Source organism: Schistocerca piceifrons, chromosome 4 (genome assembly GCF_021461385.2).
Source record: "Schistocerca piceifrons isolate TAMUIC-IGC-003096 chromosome 4, iqSchPice1.1, whole genome shotgun sequence".
Taxonomy (NCBI): domain Eukaryota; kingdom Metazoa; phylum Arthropoda; class Insecta; order Orthoptera; family Acrididae; genus Schistocerca; species Schistocerca piceifrons.
The window spans coordinates 526583571-526596168 of NC_060141.1; the positions used below are offsets into that span (position 1 = coordinate 526583571).

General features: G+C 37.6%; 1 protein-coding gene across 1 annotated transcript in view; it reads left to right on the top strand.

The window, feature by feature from the left end:
• LOC124794747 (exosome RNA helicase MTR4) overlaps positions 1-12598 on the top strand; it is a 99680-nt gene that overhangs the window by 47328 nt on the left and 39754 nt on the right. Inside the window, exon 9 of the mRNA XM_047258355.1 lies at positions 1199-1475. Coding sequence (XP_047114311.1) covers positions 1199-1475 — 277 coding nt within the window. The remainder of the gene's footprint in view (positions 1-1198; positions 1476-12598) is intronic.

The window sequence follows — 12598 nt, forward strand, 5'->3', positions numbered from 1 at the left end:
CGAATAAATGCCCCTAAAGTTCGGTTTAAATGTACTTATTCATGTGTAGTGTTGCACTGTTAAAACCAAAATTCATTAAATGATTGATTGGCATAGCATGTACTCAATAGCTGTGGTAGAAAAATACTGATGTCTGTGCTAGGAGCACAAAATGTTAAGTACTTCCAGTGCAAATGTGCAGTGTGGTGTGACAGTGTACTTTTACTCTTTTGCCTACTGCAGTATTGATTGACATCTGGAGAATCACAGGGGAGGTCTACAACCCATTCCTGATATGGATGGTCATACCCTCATTTCTTGTGGCCTGAACTAGTAAGCTATGTGAAGCTAACTGATATCATCATGTTCATTCATTAGATGAAGCATTGTTCATGGTGTGTAAACTGCACCATGATAATACCCCTATTCTAGACTCCACAGTTACTGAATTTGAACATTGTCAAGCTGTTGTAATCTGTAGCAGATAATCATTTAAGGTATATTACTCTCCTCCAGAATCTAACTGTTGAAACAATTTACATGAGAGTAATTGCATAAAATCCGAGTGAAATTGCATAAAATCCCAGTGACTGCCTTCAGGAGTAACAATACATGCTTTGAAAAGAAACTTCCTGGCAGATTAAAACTGTGTGTGCCAGACTGAGACTCGAACTCGGGACCTTTGCCTTTCGCGGGCAAGGAATGACATATTTGAACCTTAAATGGTGTGATTAAAAGATGTATATCTAAGTGTTGGCAACACACGAAGAGACCTTAAAAATCAAAAATTTTTTCGCCAGTAATTAGGTGTTAGCATGAAACTTCCTGGCAGATTAAAACTGTGTTCCGGACCGAGACTCGAACTCAGTACCTTTGCCTTTCGTGGGCAAGTGCTCTACCAACTGAGCTACCCAAACACGACTCATGCCGCGTCCTCACAGCTTTACTTCTGCCAGTGCCTCGTCTCCTACCTTCCAAACTTTACAGAAGTTTCATATCAGCACACACTCTGCTGCAGAGTGAAAATCTCATTCTGAATACATGCTTTGACGCCCAGGATACGTGTTGTCTGGGATGCCAGGAGTGACTCTACACCAAATTAAGTGAATGTTAATTTTATTTTATCCAGGTCCTTCAGTAGTGTTGCATGCTTTAATAGTAGTGATAAATGCAGTTTCTTTCTTGATACAATTTCTAGACATTGCATTTATATTTATAGCTTACATCAGGAGAATATATTCAGATGTCTGGAAGAGCAGGTCGACGTGGTTTGGATGAAAAAGGAATTGTAATCCTTATGATTGATGAAAAAGTGAGCCCAGCTGTAGGCCGTGACATTGTGCAAGGCCTGCCAGATCCCATAAACTCAGCTTTCCATCTTACTTATAATATGGTACTCAATCTCTTGCGTGTGGAAGAAATTAATCCGGAATATATGCTGGAGAGAAGTTTCTTCCAGTTTCAAAACCAGTCATCTATACCTCATTTGTATGAAAGTAAGTGCTTACAAATTATTTATCTTCACTTGTTGTGTGCTCTTTTTGGATGTGCATATTTGTTGTACAGTTTTTGTGCTGCTGCTATTTTATCTGTATACTTTTAATTACACTGTAATGTGTGTTGCCTTTTATTGCCTTGACATGTATCATACATATGGAATGAAAAAAAGAAGTATTGTGTGAGATGCGTGCTTAGAAGTTATGTAGGTACATGTACATATTTACAGTCTCATGGCTTTCAAAACTATTTTTTTTTTTAAAGGATACAGATAAACAACTGGATTAAAGAATGAATGTAGGTTCACTAAAGGCAAGGTAGAAATATTCTTAACCCTAAATCAGGAGTCACACATTACAATGAAGTGTTATGAACAAATAGCCAAGATTCAGTGGGAAAGAGAGAATGAGATATGGATGCTAATGAATGACTAATTATTGCAAAAAGAGTGAGAGGAAAAGATAGATAGGTCGAGGGAGAGCTAGAATATGACAAGTTGAACGAAGAGAAAATAAAATTAGAGACTTCATGTGTGTGCACAGCACTACAGGAAAATTTTCACTTACTAGGAGCACTGACAGTGAAATAAGAAGGCAATAAATGACTAAATTAATATTTACATTTAAGTGTACACACTGCAAGCTAGCTTAGGATATGTGGCAAAGAATACTTTCTGTACCACTGTCACTTCCCCTCCTTAAGTAAGTACAGTAATAATCACACACATACTGAGTGTAAACTACCAATTAATGTGAACATTAGCGTACAACACATTTTTAGAGCCCTTTTTCACATTTAGAGGTGAGAAACACTTGCTTTTTGAGGTTAGCAAATTTTACAAACCTGAAATAGAATACTGCTGCAGCCCATATCTTAAGTGATTACGCTAGTGAAATATTGCAGACCTAATGAGTAAAACGTTGTAATGCAAAACGGAATAAAGAAATATTACATGAAATTTTTCATTGGATGAAAATGGAAAATTGTTTTGTTTTATCCATCAGAAATAATTGATCCAAGGTCATTAGAAAGAAAATGTTTTCTCACCATTTAAATTACGCAATATTTACCCTGCAAGTAAATAAATCTTTCTTGTCAACACTCAACTGTCGACTTTCTTTTGAAGTATTTTACTATCCTAGACAAAGAAGAGATGAAATAGATTTTTAAATTATTCTAATAAACATGTCTTGTTGTACTATCTCCTGAAAGAAACTCTTGAGGTGAAAAAAGAACCTATCTAAGGCTCAGATTGATAGTGAAATGTCTTCTTACTATATAATGACCCTCGTAATACTTTTTTCTTCAGTGTCAGTTCTAATTTGTGAAATTATGACCTTTTACAGTTTTTTCTCTTATTTATGATGATGTGTTAGAATTTACAAAATATTTATTTTCTTCAACATTTCATTTGATAAACCTCGAATGGTAGAAGGGATCAATTTGACACTCCTTTAATTAGTTTTCTGAATCATCATCATCATCATCATCATCATCATTTAAGACAGATTATGCCTTTCAGTGTTCAGTCTGGAGCATAGCCCCCTTATAAAATTCCTCCATGATCCCCTATTCAGTGCTAACATTGGTGCCTCTTCTGATGTTAAACCTATTACTTCAAAATCATTCTTGACCGAATCCAGGTACCTTCTCCTTGGTCTGCCCCGACTCCTCCTACCCTCTACTGCTGAACCCATGAGTCTCTTGAGTAACCTTGCTTCTCCCATGCGTGTAACATGACCCCACCATCTAAGCCTGTTCGCCCTGACTGTTGGATCTATAGAGTTCATTCCCAGTTTTTCTTTGATTTCCTCATTGTGGACACCCTCCTGCCATTGTTCCCATCTACTAGTACCTTCAATCATCCTAGCTACTTTCATATCCGTAACCTCAACCTTGTTGATAAGGTAACCTGAATCCACCCAGCTTTCGCTCCCATACAACAAAGTTGGTCGAAAGATTGAACAGTGCACAGATAACTTAGTCTTGGTATTGACTTCCTTCTTGCAGAAGAGAGTAGATCGTAGCTGAGCGCTCACTGCATTAGCTTTGCTGCACCTCACTTCCAGTTCTTTCATTATGTTGCCATCCTGTGAGAATATGCATCCTAAATACTTGAAACCGTCCACCTGTTCTAACTTTGTTCCTGCTATTTGACACTCAATCCGTTTATATTTCTTTTCCACTGACATTACTTTCGTTTTGGAGATGCTAATCTTCATACCATAGTCCTTACATTTCTGATCTAGCTCTGAAATATTACTTTGCAAACTTTCAATCGAATCTGCCATTACAACTAAGTTATCCGCGTATGCAAGACTGCTTACTTTGTGTTCACATATCTTAATCTCACCCCTCCAGTCTATTGCTTTCAACATATGATCCATAAATAATATGAACAAGAGTGGAGACAGGTTGCAGCCTTGTCTTACCCCTGAAACTACTCTGAACCATGAACTCAATTTACCGTCAACTCTAACTGCTGCCTGACTATCCGGGTAAAAGTTTGCCTCCTATTCCATTATCTCGTAGAACAGACAATAACTTCTTCCTAGGAACCCGGTCATATGCCTTTTCTAGATCTATAAAGCATAGATACAATTCCCTGTTCCACTCATAACACTTCTCCATTATTTGCCATAAGCTAAAGATCTGGTCCTGACAACCTCTAAGAGGCCTAAACCCACACTGATTTTCATCCAATTGGTCCTCAACTAATACTCGCACTTTCCTTTCAACAATACCTGAGAAGATTTTACTCACAACGCTGATTAAAGAGATACCTCTGTAGTAGTTACAATCTTTTCTGTTTCCATGTTTAAAGATTGGTGTGATTACTGCTTTTGTCCAGTCTGATGGAACCTGTCCCGACTCCCACGCCATTTCAATTATCCTGTGTAGCCATTTAAGACCTCACATTCCACTGTGTTTGATGAGTTCCGACTTAATTTCATCCACCCCAGCTGCTTTATTGCACTGCAATCTATTGACCATTTTCTCCACTTCCTCAAATGTGATGCTATTTCCATCATCATTCCTATCCCATTCTACCTCGAAATCTGAAACATTACTGATCGTATTTTCACCTACATTGAGCAACTCTTCAAAATATTCCCTCCATCTGCCCAAGGCATCCACAGGATTCACCAGCAGTTTTCCTGACCTGTCCAAAATACTTGTCATTTCCTTCTTACCTCCCTTTCAAAGACTGCTAATTACACTCCAGAATGGTTTTCCAGCAGCTTGACCCATAGTCTCCAACCTGTTTCCAAAGTCTTCCCAAGATTTCTTCTTGGATGGTGCAATTATCTGTTTGGCTTTGTTTCTTTCTTCAACATTTTCTGAATATGTGCAAATAATCCAGCAATGAAGTGGCAACAGTCAGAAGTCATGCAGAGTTGTTGCTGTTCATTGTTGCATCTCGGCACATGCACAATTCAGTCTGCCACAGTTTATATCTTATTATTCAGGTAATATTCTTTGTCTTTGAAAGACATTTTTGAACATGTATCATCAGCTTGGACTTTCTGATGAACTGTTATAGCCCTTGGAGAATTCCAACATTGAAACAGAATTGACATCTCTGATAAAAATAAGGATTTTGTATCAGAAACAAGTGAAGATGAAGACATTGCGAATGAAGGAGGGATTAGTGGAGGATGCTTATCTATGCAAATCCTCACCTTATCCATCACAGCAGGCCCAAGTGAGTGCCTCTACAAAGATGATTGCTAGGAATGGAACCAAATGGAAGGTTGCCAATTTTCCATCTTCTGGATGAAAGTTGGCTGTAAACATTCTAAAGGAGAGAGGAAGTCCTACTATTTACACTTGCAAATGAGCAGATGACTCTTTCATCATATCCTGTTTTATTTTTGACAAAGCAATGCTACATCTCATGAAGAAATGTGCAGAATCAAATGTGTGAAAAGTACTAAAAAATGGTGGTTGGATCATGTCACGTGCGGAACAGGAAAAATTGAGAGCCATCATGTGTACTCGGGGTGTCACAGGTGCAAAAAGTATGTCTGTGAATGATCTCTGGTTACATTCTTGAGGGCTTACTTTCATCATTTACATTATACCAAGGGCTAGATTTCAGGAGCTTCTAGGATTTTTCTGTTTGATGAAAAATCAACCTGAGTTGAATGTCTGCCACCAATAAATTCACTCTTTTATCTGAAATTTGGAGAAAGTTCATTGAAACTCCCATTCCCACTTTATAAGTAACTTATAAGCACTTAGGTAACTTACACAACTTTTGCTTTAGACAGATAGAGCATATGGTTCAGGAAAGAATTTGCACAGTCAACAAAAAGAATAACTGTTTAGTTTATTTAAGGGAAGTATATTATGTAAAAAGACACGCTGGAAATCAGTGTCCTCTACTTTGATATCCGTCACAAGTTTCTGCTACTCAGCATCCCTAGGATCATCAGCAAACAGTGATCCACTGCTTCAACAGAGCGAGAAGTGTGAAGGTTTAAGTAGTATGTGTGATGTATACGGGGGATGTAAAATGTACGCTAAAAGGTACTGCAGTCCTCCCTGCACCCTGCATGCGTCAGTCCATTGTAGAGTTGAGACAGAGGTGCATTTGTTAGTGATAACAGCTGTCCTCATTTTCCTGATGGTTTGATGTTCAACTTGAATAATGGAAGCTCATCAAACATGTTCTCCTTGTAAAAGATTGTATCTGGATCAAGTTTCTGATACCTAATCCATTGCATCTTTAGCCGTGAAACTAGAAGGTTTTCTTTATCAATCGGTCTCAAGTTTTTTCCATATTTTCTACTACTAAAAGCTCTTCACCAGACATCACAGCAAGAGAAAGGATTCTTTTTCTTTGATTTCGTGATAACTCTAAACCAGTTAGGAGGGCAAAACATCCCTTGACACTTCCTGTACAATTCAGTTGAGCCAAAGTCATTCAGAAGACCAGAATGACCTGTGATAATGAACTATTGATCAATGGCTTTGATATTGGTGTCTTCACTCAAAACTACCCTCAGTAAATTTAACGCCATCTTCCGGTTCCGGTTTCGTCCTGTGCATGTATCGCTGTATAATACAATGTGTTTTGCTGTTGGTGCTCTACATTTTTGTTTGACTAAACATGCAATGATTTTGCGTGAGCCTCGAGATCCTACAGTTTCATCTCAACAGTACATGTGGCCTAGTCCTGTTGATAACTCTTGGAACTTAAGTTATAAAGGTATAAATTACATGTATTATAAGCTTTTTGGCATGTTAGTTTTGGGAGGGGTAATGACTTTTTCAAATCAAATGGAAAAATAGTAATAGGAGCTATCAGAAGCCGATTTTTCAGAGTCTTCTTTCATAGCATCTCTTACCTTCTCAGCCTTTTGTCAGTGAAGTTCATGTTTAAGTTTATGTTCTCTCTTCTCTCGGTCATCTACTGAGGAGTTTATCGTACTTTTAAAGGAATCGCATTTCACACATCTGCCATTAATGTGTAGCATAAAAATTTAGACTGAACTCCATATTAAATTCAGACAAACATGTGGTTCCTGAAGAGGTGCAGCAGCCTTTTCAGTAGTTGCAGGGGCAACAGTCTGGATGACTGACTGATCTGGCCTTGTAGCATCAACCAAAACATCCTTGCTGTGCTGGTGCTGTGTACAGCTGAAAGCAAGGGGAAACTACAGCCATAATTTTTCCTGAGGGCATGCAACTCTGCTGTGTGGGTAAATGATGATATGTCCTCTTGGGTAAAATATCCCAGGGGTAAAATAGTCCCCCATTCAAATCAAAGAGTGGCGACTACTCAGGAGGATGTTGTAAAATCAAGAGAAACAAAACTGGCATTCTGTAGATTGGAGTGTGGAATGTTACATCCCTTAATCAGGCAGGTAGGTTAGAAAATTTAGAAAGGGAAATAGATAGATTGAAGTTAGATGAAGTGGAAATTAGTGAAGTTAGGTGGCAGGAGGAACAGGACTTCTGGTGAGATGAATACAGGGTTATAAATACAAAGTCTGGTAGGGGTAATGCTTGAGTAGGTTAATAATGAATAAGCAGATAGAAATGTGGGTAAGTTACTATGAACAGCACAGTGACCGCACTATCATAACCAAGATAAACACGAAGCCCCTGCGTACCACAGTAGGGAAAGTTTATGTGCCAACTAGCTCTGCAGTTGATGAAGGGATATAAGACATATATTATGAGATAAAGGAAATTATTCAGATAGTCAAAGGAGATGAAAATTGATTTGTGATGGGGGACTGGTATTCAATAGTGGGAAAAGGAAGAGAAAGAAACATAGTGGGTGAATATGGACTGGTGGGAAAGGAATGAAAGAGAAACCTGTCTGGTAGAATTTTGCACAGATCACAATTTAATCATCGCTAATACATGATGTAAGAACCATAAGAGAAAAGGTAGTATACGTGGAAGAGACGTGGAGACACTGGAAGGTTTCATATTGATTATGTAATGGTTAGTCAGAGATTTAGGAACCAGGTTTTAAATTGCAAGACGTTTCCGGAGCAGATGTGGACTCTGACCATAATTTATTGGTTATGAACTGTAGATTAAAATTGAAGAAATTGCAAAAAGGTAGGAAATTAAGGAGATGGGAAGGGAGGGTTAGGCAAAAGTTGACTAAAATAGGAGAAAGGAATACAGTAGAAGATGAATGGATAACTTTAAGAGATGATACAGTGAAGGATCAAATAGGTGAAAAGACAAGGCTTGATAGAAATCCATGGATAACACAAGAGATATTGAATTTGATTCAAGAAAGGAGAAATTTTAAAAACACAGATAATGAACCAGGTGAAAGGGAGTACAAATGCTTGAAAAATGAGACTGACAGGAGGTGCAAAATGGCTAAGCACGAATGGCTAGAAGACAAATTTAAGGATTTAGAAGAATATTTCACTAGGGGGAAGGTAGATACCGCCTATAGGAAGATTATAGAGGCCTCTGGGGAAAAGGGAAACAGCTGTTTGAATATCAAGAGCTCAGATGGAAAACCAGTTCTAAGCAAAGAAGGGAAAGCCAAATTGTGGAAGGAGTGTATAGAGGGTCTGTACAAGGGAGTTGAACTTTAAGGCAATATTATAGAAAGGAAAGTGGACATAGCTGAAGGTGAATTGGGAAATATGACACTGTGAGAAGAATTTGACAGAGCTCTGAAAGATCTAAATTGAAAGAAGGCCCCAGGAGTTGACTATAATCTGTCAGAGCTGATAGCCAGCCATGACAAAACTCTTCTATCTGGTGTGCAGGATGTATGAGACAGGTGAAATACCCCCAGAATTCAAGAAGAGTGTAGTAATTCCAAGACCAAAGAAATCAATTGCTGAAAGGTGTGAAAATTACCAAACCACCAGTTTAATAAGTCATGGCTGCAAAGTACTAACGTAAATTCTGTACAAAAAAAATTGGAAAACTGGTAGAAACCAACCTTGGGAAAGATCAGCTTGGATTCTGAAAAAATGTAGGAACACACAAGGCTATACTGACCCTATGTTTTATTGTAGAAGACAGGTTGAGGAAAGACTAACCTACATTTATACCATTTGTAGACTTTGAGAAAGCTTTGAAGATGTTTATTGGAATAATCTCTTTGAAATTCTGAAGGTAGCAGGGGTAAAATGCAGGTATCGAAAGGCTATTTACAACTTGAACAGAAACTAGATGGCATTTATAAGAGTTGAGGGGCATGTAAAGGAAACAGTGATTGAGAAGGGAATGAGACAGGGTTGTAGCCTATCGACCATGTTATTCAGTGTGTACATTGAACAAGCAGTAAAGGAAGCCAAAGAAAAATTTGGAGTAGGAATTGAAGTTCAGGGGGAAGAAACTATAATTCTTTCAGAGACAGCACATGACTTGGAAGACTAGTTGAATGGATTGGACTGTGTCTTGAAAGGAGGATGTAAGATGAACATCAACAAAAGCAAAACAAGGGTAATGGAACGTAGTTGAATTAAATCAAGTGATGCTGAGGGAATAAGACGAGGAAACAAGGCACTTAAAGTGGTAGATGGGTTTTTCTATTTGGGCAGCAAAATAACTAATGATAGCCAAAGTAGAGATGATATAAAAGATAGACTGGCAATGGTAAGTAAAGCATTTCTGAAGAAGAAAAATTTATTAATGTTGAATACAGGTGTAAGTCTTTTCTGATAGTATTTATCTGGAGTGTAGCCATGTATGGAAATGAAACATGGACAATAAAATGTTGAGACAGAAAGAGAATAGAAGCTTTCGAAATGTGGTGCTACAGAAGAATGTTGAATATCAGATGGGTCGATCATCTAACAAATGAGAATGTACTGATTAGAATTGGGAGACAAGAAATTTGTGACCAAAAGAGAGGACCAGTTGATAGCACACATTCTGATACTGATACGTCAAGAGATCAGGGAAGTCTGTGGTGGGGGGGGCTAAAATCATAGCGGGAGACCAATAGATCAAAATAGTAACCAGATTTAGAAGGCTATAGGCTGCAGTGGTTATTAGGAGATGAAGAGGCTCGCACAGGATAAAGTAGCATGGAGAGCTACATCAAACCAGTCTTCAGAATGAAGACCACCACACATTTAATTTTCTATGATAAATATGTTCTTTAACTGGTTCTTTGCCCTGTTCAGCACAGTAATCCTTGTAGAGGTTAAATAATAAGCGGATATTTAGAACCTCTGACAAATATTTTCTTTTCGTGTTCTGGGATCTTGTGTAATGGGACTGGTATGTGATTTTTCGATGAAGTATTTTATTTACCGGGACATACTTTCACTGGTTGTGTGAGCCTGGTGGCTGTCCAGCTTTCATTTTCTTAGAGGCCCTAGTAATCCAGCAATAAGATATTTGGAAAGTTTTTAGGAAATAATTCTGTCACTTTGCATAACATAATACTGCTTAGTAGTGGACTTTACTGCTCTACAGCAGTTTTTGGACAGTGAAAGAACCTGCCTTCCAGAATGAGTCAAAAGCATTTTTTTTCTGTGAATCCTCTGAAATTTTTTCAGAACATTCATTCTTGCCTTGGAATTAGGATTTTTAAATTTTTTCCCACTAACCAATTTTCTTTTTCAGTTTTATAAGATTTTCCTGCATTTCTCATTTTATTGCTGTCTACTCTGTTCTTCTGGAATTGTTTTGTCTCATATTCTGTTTAGACAATTTCTTGACCTTCTGCGGGATGAAACTGCATCTCTTCTTCCTCTTCTACATTTTCGTCTAAAAAATAATTCTGTACGTTTCAAGCAAATGATTTGGCCAGCCAGATCGCCCAAAATGAATCCGATTGAACATTTATGGGACGTAAACAAGAGGTAAGTTCGTGCACAAAATTCTGCACCGGCAACACTTTGGAAATTATGGACGGCTGTAGAGGCAGCATGGCTCAGTAATTCTGCAGGAAACTTCCAGCAACTTGTTGAGTCCATGCAACATAGGGTTGCTGCACTATGCCATGCAAAAGGGGGTCTGACACAATGTTAGGAGGTATCGCATGACTTGTCATCTCAGTTTATTTGTCAACAGATTCTTTGTCAGCCAATATATGTGATGAGCTAACACTATCCCTGTTGCTTTCTGAGCTTATTGCTTCACTCATTTAAAAAACAAAATAACTTTGAACGTACAGGGTGATGTGGAATATACCGTCAGTAGCATATAGCATCCATGACACTATAACAAAAACAAGTAACTGAAATAGTGGTGTAACTCCCAGGTACACCACTTTGCTATCAACAGATAACTGACTTCACAAACTTGTGCTGGCATCTGCTGAGTTGTTTGGGGAACTAGGAATTACACTACTATTCTTGTTGATAATTTTACATATTCAGAATTCATTTCTAGCATTAATACACATTTTTAAAAAGTTTGGCTTTAAAAGACTAGTATGTAATGCTTTCCCATACTTCAGAAAAGAGGACAGGAATAGAGATAAGAAACCTCTCATAGCATACATCGTTTTGCATCTCATGGAACCATTTCTGAATTAAGGAAGAATTGTGATGACAGATGACTTGTGCATGTCTCTTCAGCTTGATAAGAAGCTCAAAGGAAATAAAACTTCATTAGTTGGTACAATAAACAACAATCCCTGATGATGTAAAGAAGCCAAATGCTGAAATACATTCCACCATTATCCTGCACCAGACTGGCAACACAGACTGCTCCATGACTATATGCAAAGGAAAAAAAAGAATAAAAATGCCAGTCTTCTGAGTACATTGCATGCTGGAGTGTCAATAAATAAAGAAGAAAACTGAAATTACAACATTCTACAATGCAACAAAGTATGGGGTAGACATGGTTCATCAAATGAACTGAAACTATACTACAAAGGTTGCTTGTAAGAGATGCCTGATACATTTCTTCTACATAATCTTGGAATGGTGACAATAAATGCATGAGTCATCTACAAAACAATAACGAACAAGAAAATAGAGTAGTAGTAGTTGATACTACAACTGGTGAATGAACTCAAGGGAATGAAAGAGCAAGAACAGGAACAGACAAAGGGAAAGGATACAGGTACAAAAGCATCTAGAAAGCAGAAGACATACCGTATCAGCCTCTGCAGAGGCAACAAAACCAGTGACATTTGGGTGAAGGGCCACAAAGCTGTATATGGAAAGTGTACACACAAAACAGAAATCACCTTTGCTAAATGTGTCTAGCAGATTCAAATGACTTGAGTAAAAAGTAGAACAAAACCATATGTAGAACACATGTGAGTATAATGTGGACCACATAAACTACTTGTATCTAGACTGTTCTGCAAATGGTTAATAAATGAAAGACTACAGTTTAGGAAGCTTGTTAGCATTAGTAACAATAAATTCATAAGATATTTTGTTGTTGATGTAAATAAGTACTATATTAATCATGAAGTTAAATAGTTGTTGTTGTAAGTCTAAAAATTGTGGAAATTAAACTATACTAAAATAAAGTACACATTTAAGTTCAATATGAAAAATATTTTATGTGGTGTCAAAATGACCCCTTTTCACCATTTTAGGAAAGTCAGAAACTTTGTCATTCTCGTGTTAAAGTATTCTATGTGCGTGAAAAGTTACACTTTAAAGAATGTATGAATGGCTTAATTATGTTTACTTTGTATCATTAGACT